The sequence below is a fragment of the Excalfactoria chinensis genome, unplaced genomic scaffold (genome assembly GCF_039878825.1).
Source record: "Excalfactoria chinensis isolate bCotChi1 unplaced genomic scaffold, bCotChi1.hap2 Scaffold_326, whole genome shotgun sequence".
Taxonomy (NCBI): Eukaryota; Metazoa; Chordata; class Aves; order Galliformes; family Phasianidae; genus Excalfactoria; species Excalfactoria chinensis.
Genome location: NW_027315614.1, coordinates 66,208 through 72,756, shown reverse-complemented (window position 1 = coordinate 72,756; position 6,549 = coordinate 66,208). Strand labels below are relative to the sequence as shown.

Below are 6,549 nucleotides of genomic sequence, written 5' to 3'. Positions count from 1 at the left end.
TGACATGCAGAATTCCCTCTTGGAGCTCAGCTGAGCCCAAGATCAATGGGCAGAAACCATTTATTGAGCTTTCAGGGGCGGGTTTTCCACCAGGTTTAAGGAGATCTGAACTCCTAAGAAAGCAAAGTGCAACACAAGAACAGAAAGAGTGCGAAGGATTCAGACTGAAAGGAGCTCAGAGTGGGGCAGAGTATTGCTCTGAGCTCCAACAGGCTGTTAATGGTGTTCATTAATTAACACACAACGCCTGGTGACCCCCAAGCCAACAGCCCTATGGGTCAGCTTAATCCTCCCCCAGCCTTTCTCCTGCTCTAAAACCCCCATCTCCCCAACAGGAAGGACCTGAGCGTGGCCCTCTATACCACCAAGCAGAAAACTACAGCAGTTACATTCCCCAAAGGGAACGTTGTGCAACATTTACCATTGATGTTGGTGATGAGGGTGGCTATGGCCAACTGGATGGCATCCCCGGTCACTGCAGGGTAGGTGTTCAGGAAGGAGGAGATGGAATGCAGGAGGTCTGACAGTTTGGCTTCAACGGGGCCTGAGATAGCTTCATCTAAAGTTAAAAAGGAGGAAAAAATGTGATTATATATATATATATATTGTAGACCCATGGAATGGACAGGGTTGGAAGGGTCCTTGAAGGTCACAGAACCAGAGAATGGTTAAGTTGGGTTTGGGTTGGAAGGGTTTGGAGAGATCATAGAAGCACAGAGTGGTTGGGTCGGGTTGGGTTTGGGTTGGAAGAACCTTAAGATCAAAGAGCCATTGAATCACAGCACAGTAGGGTTGGGGAGCCCAAAGCCCCCTCAGCCCCACCTCTGCCATGGGGTGGGTGTTCCCCCACCAGTCCAGGCTGCCCAGACCCCGTCCAATGTTGTCTCTCCCAGGTCCTTCTCCTCAGAGATGCTCTCCATGAGCTCTTCTCCCCTATCTGGGATGATCCCAACCCAACACCACACTGGGTTTATATGGACCCACTTCATGAACATCTTTTGGGTAAACACCCCCAGTCTGAGCCAACAAATCCAAGCCAGCCTGGGCACATCCAATTCCCATTCACATTCAGCATCATTTTGGGGCTGCTATGGGCAAAACCCAAAGCAAAGAGAATGGCTGTGGTTAATTGGAGGAGCAGCAGCCATCCAACCCGTTTGTGCTCGTGGATTACAGGGCAGCACGGAGCCTGCTCAGCCTGCAAGTCAGCCCAGCTCTCTCAAGAGCACTTCAGGTCTTTGTTTTTGCATTATGTTCAGAGGAAATCTGTGCTCTCAGAGGGCCCGAGCGCTGCGACGTCCCGCCAATTAGCGCTCTTCGTTGCAGGAGAAGCCATTGGAGTAATTAAACATCCACAAAGAGAGAAGCAGAACGGGAGGTGGCCTTCAGGGCATCTGAGCTCGTTGCTTTAAGCAAATGAAGGATGACACAGGACCACTTTTGCTCGTGTCAATAGTAATCTACTTGTTTCGCAAGCCGATAAGGGAGTTTCTTATTTATGTTCATAATAATAATAATCTGTTTTTGTTATATTAGTAATAATAAGTGATTATTATCATTATCTACCTTTTTGGAAGAGCTCTCGGAGGCGCTGAAATTTCCCACTGATGCTCTTTAGGTGCTGGGTGATGTGGAGAATATCCTCAGCGCGGTGCTCAGGTGCGGGGCAATGGGATGGAGCCCAAGAAGCAGCTGGGGTTCCCAAATGGGAATGAAGCTCAGGGGGAAGGAATCTCCCTGGGAATCCATCTGCATCATCCCGGGATCCCAACCCATTCATGGTCAGCATTGCTTTACATTCATTCCATTGTGGTTGGAAGGGGATGATCGTCTCTTCCAACCCGACTCATCCTATGGGTTTCCTAATCCAGCGGAGCCGTATCCAATGTCTTCAGAGAAGTGACTGAAGCAGGTTTTAAAGACCCAATTCCCACTCTTCAGCAAATAGAAACTCAAGTTTGGGAAACTTTGCCTTGATATCAAAAGCCCTGAACATCCGTATGCAATCGCAGTGCATTTCTGAGTCAGTCTCTCTCATGTAGTATAATATTTGCAAGAAGAAACGTTGGCTCCGTTGATGTGTAGAGAACAATTCCCATCTCTTAAAGAGGGTTTTTCACCCCTTCGAGAAGATTTTCCATCTCTTTCATTGCCTAAAAGAGCAGGAATCATAGAACCGTGATATCATAGAACTGTGGCGTCATCGAATGTCCAGATTTGGAAGGGATCCATGGGGATCATCGTGTCCAACTCCTGCAAAAAAAGCCTTAAAATCTCCCAGCCTTCACTGCTGCGTCTCTGTGGCTGCTGATGAAGACAGAAACGGGGTCACTGTTGGTGTCCTGGTTCCTTTGCAGGCTCCGGGGTCGGATGGTGAGCGGATCTACGCACGCCGTCAACGTGGGGCTGGAACCTGGGGCTGGAACCTGGGGCAGGTGTCAGGCGATGTGGATTTTCCACATTCCTTTTGGGAGTTGTGAAATGAGCCTCTTTGGATCCTCCCACCCGCACTTGCTTTTTAACCCTTCCCTGTCTGCAGGCCGGGAAGCCCTTTCTGTTGCTGTCTGAAGATCATTTGTGTGCAGTGTATTCTAGAGGGGGGGAAGAGGGATACTGTGTGATGTGGCAAAAAGCAAAGCAAGAATGACACCAATACGTTTAATGTTTGGAACAAACGAGTACGTCTCCATCCTGATCTGAAGCTGTGGAGGTGAGCAGTGAGTTTTCCCCTCCCTTCAAGTTTCAGGGCTCCTATCTCGTTGAGTTCCCCTGCAGAAAAACAGCGCTGCTCTTTCCCACCTCTTCTGAAGCCGAGCTTCGTGCAGGACTTCCCAAGCTGGCCCATGATCTTTAAGGATTCCACCAACCCAATCCATCCTATGATTCCATGGTTCTACAACCTTTGAGGACCCAACCCAGCCCATCCCGTGGTTCTATTATCTTTGAGGACCCAACTCAACCCATTCCATGGTTTGATGTCCTTGGAAGATCCAACCCAGCCCATTCCATGGTTCTACAACCTCTGAGGACCCAACACAACCCACTCCATGGTTCTATTATCTTTGAGGACCCAACCCATTCCATGGTTCTATTATCTTTGAGGACCCAACCTCCATCAGTTCCACGATCTTTAAGGCCTCTTCCAACCCATCCCATCCTATGACTCCATGATGATTCAACCTATTCTACATAGCATTACTTTGGATTGTTCAGAGTCACCTCTTATCACATCCATAATGTGGGTTAAAAACTCAGTGGCTTAAAAAGTCGATCAGTTCAAAACCCAATGGGTTAAAAACGCAATGAGCTAAAAACCCAATGGGTCAAAAACCCGATGGGTAGGGCTGGTAAAAGTCCACCTTTTATGTTATTTTTCTCTCAATAAATTCCAGTGTTGGGTGTCTTTCTATTGACATGGGCACGAGCAGCACCTGAGTGCCAATTTATAGCCTCGATATTCACTTTGAGGTGGAAACATTGCCTTTCACCTCCCTCCCGTTTCTGCACGTTCATTATTTGGCATTAAAATCCTTATTTCTTCCCCCAGCTGTCTCACATTGCCCCGAGGAAATGCAGCATTACCCCATTTGTGACCACAAGGAGCACAGCAGACAGCACAGTTTGACTCCTCTGCAGATACATCACCCGAAAGGACTTAGGTTTTATTCACCCGATGCCATACAGAAGACAGGGAGCACCCAGAGAAGGACGTTTGTAACGCAGAGTCCCTCACAAGCATTTGTTTTATGGGATTATTCCTCGCCTACCTGTCCAACTTGCTGGGCAAAGAGGATTAAGTGAGAAAACAAGTCGAACCAGCCGACCTCGCACAGCCTCTCCATCTGCCTGCCTGCATTGCCCAGATCCTTCGCATCCATGAGCTTCTAAACCCTTGGCTCTTCCCCTTGTGGTGGAATTGGGGGACCCATAAATGAGCAACAGAGGGCAACAGGAGCCACGCAAGGGGGCAGAACGAGTTTGTTTGTCCAGTCAGTCATAGAGGGACAACCCCAGTTGATCACATCAGGATAACAACCCAAGGGATGACCCCAATTGATCACAGTGGGACAACAACCCAAGGGATGTCCCAACCAGCTCCTATGAGGACTCATCATCGTCTTCTTTCTGCTCTTCATTCTCAGATTCTTCCTTCTTGCCCAATCAACCACACTGGGACAGCAACCAAAGGGACATCCCCAATCAATCGCGTTGGGATTCAAACCCAAAGGATGTCCCCAAGTTGATCACACTGGCACAGCATCCCAAGGTATATTCACAGTCAATCACAGAGGGACAACTCAAGGGACGTCCCCAGTTGATCACATAGGGATAACAACCCAAAGGATGACCCCAATTGATCACAGTGGGACAACAACCCAAGGGATGTCCCAACCAGCTCCTATGAGGACTCATCATCGTCTTCTTTCTGCTCTTTGCAGTCAATCACAGAGGGACAACCCAAGGGACGTCCCCAATTGATCACAATGGGACAGCAGCAGAAGGGACGTCCCAGACATCTCTTATGAGGACTCATCACCCTCCTCTTTCTGCTCTTCACTCCTGGATTCCTCCCCCTTGCCCAGTTTGTACTTGAGGCGCCGGAGGGGGTCGGTGATGCTCCTCCTGGCACAGTCATCGAAATCCTCTGCCAGTCGGAAATTCCTGTCCACCAACTCTGCTGCCTCCTGCCAGTTCTGGAAGCAGGCAGGACCCATCCTGGTGATCTCATCCACAGCGTTCCCAACGATGACGTCCCCGTTGGGTTTCAGTACCACCACCCTGGGCACCTCAGACACCTCAAAGCGCAGCTCCAGTTCCCTGCAATGGGAAGAAATCTCAATTCAAGACGTGCTGAGGTGATCCCACAGCACCCAGAGTGCATTAATATTCATTACAATGCAAAGTCTGCAGCGAGCTCCAAGAAGGGCTGGAAGTAATTCTCAGCATCACCTGCATCTCGCTTGGCCATTAATGAGGTTATGGTAAATAGAACCACATCTCCTAATCAAGTAGGTGGTAATCAGCCTATGGCAACAGGATTGGGTCTCTGGATGGGTCATAAGGTCCCTCCCAACCCAAACCATTCTATGGTTTTAGGATTCCTCCAACCCAACATTCGATATATCTGTGATTCTACAGATCTTGGATTCTATGAATCTATAGTCCCACGATTCTATTATTTGATGATCTTTAAGGTCCCTTCCAATGCAAACCATTCTATGGTTCTGTGATTTTCAAGGTCATTTTCAGCCCAAGTGATTCTATGACCGTTAAGGATCCTTGCAACACAACCCACTCTGTCATTCTATGATCTTTAAGGTCCCATTCAGCCCAACCATCCCATCTTTCTAAGACTCCATAATCCTTAAGGATCTTTAAGGACCCTTCCAAGCCAAACCCAAGACATTGAATGGTTCTATGATCCTCCAAGGTCCCTTCCAACTGAACCCACTTTGTGATCCTATGATTCTGTGCTCTTTAGGGTCCCTTCCAACCAAAGTCATTCTATGATTCCTTAATCTTTAAGATCCCTTCCCACCCAACACACAATCCTATGATCCTTACAGTCCCTTCCCTCCCAACCACTCCATCATACTGCAGTTCTACGACCCCTTACACCCCTGCCCCCCCTACAACCCCACCACCCACCTCTTGAACTCATCCCCAAAGGGTAACGACAGCCACCTCTTGGGCATGGACTTCAGGAAGGCCTCCTCCTGCTGGGCGGTGGCATCTCGGGACACGTACACCAAACACAGCTGCGATGCCCTTTCCACGTAGAACTCATCCGTCAACCTCACAAAGAAATCCTTCAACCTGGGCACGAAGCTCCTGCACCGCGGGCATTCCGCAGCCCCGAAATACAGCAGAACCACTCTGTTCTCCAGCGCCAAACACAGCTCCCGTTCCGTCTCCACCTCATCCCGGTCCCTGTTGTTGACGAGCAGCACTTTCCCAGCGAACAGAGAAGCCATAAGGGGGATGTGCAGAGCAGTGTGTGCCCAAATGGGACGGGATGAGACGCACAACCTCCTCCCCCAGGTCCCCTCCCCCTTCCCTGCCCTCTCTCGGCTGCTATTCATAGTGGCAATCGGATTAAAGCGAGGGGTCAATGCATGCGGGGACGGGGCTGAGTTGAGTCCAGGGGGATGAGAGATAAGGCACAGCAACGGGACAGCGCCCAGCACTGCGTTTTAATGGGGTTAACAAGCAAGAAAACAAACGGAGGAACAAACAGCAGCTCGTTTTCTATTAGAATTAAGGTCAACACCGAAGTCTTTTCCCGGTGCGGCTGTCCCGGTTTTCTCGCCTGGAGGACAGTGGGATGGAGCCTCCATTTCTCTCCGCATGAATGGGAGGAACATAAAAGATAACTCCGTTTTCTATCAGCTTTACGTCTCGAACGCCTTTTCCAGCTGTTTTTTACCCAATTCAATCCTTGGCAACGGGGACAGCGAAGGGCAACCCCCGCTCCGCTCCGGTTCTCTCCGCCCCCGACCACGGACAGCTCCGCCCCCGACCATGGACAGCTCCGCCCCCGACCATGGA

General features: G+C 49.7%; 1 protein-coding gene across 1 annotated transcript; it reads right to left on the bottom strand.

Annotated features, from left to right (window-relative positions):
• Positions 1 to 3,623: 3,623 nt before the first annotated feature.
• NXNL1 (nucleoredoxin like 1) lies at positions 3,624 to 6,506 on the bottom strand. Its single transcript, XM_072360751.1, has 2 exons — positions 5,650 to 6,506; positions 3,624 to 4,818 (listed from the first exon to the last, which is right to left on the bottom strand). Exons 1-2 carry the CDS (start codon positions 6,081 to 6,083, stop codon positions 4,521 to 4,523), a joined length of 732 nt encoding a protein of 243 aa, XP_072216852.1. The 5' UTR covers positions 6,084 to 6,506; the 3' UTR covers positions 3,624 to 4,520.
• Positions 6,507 to 6,549: the final 43 nt, after the last annotated feature.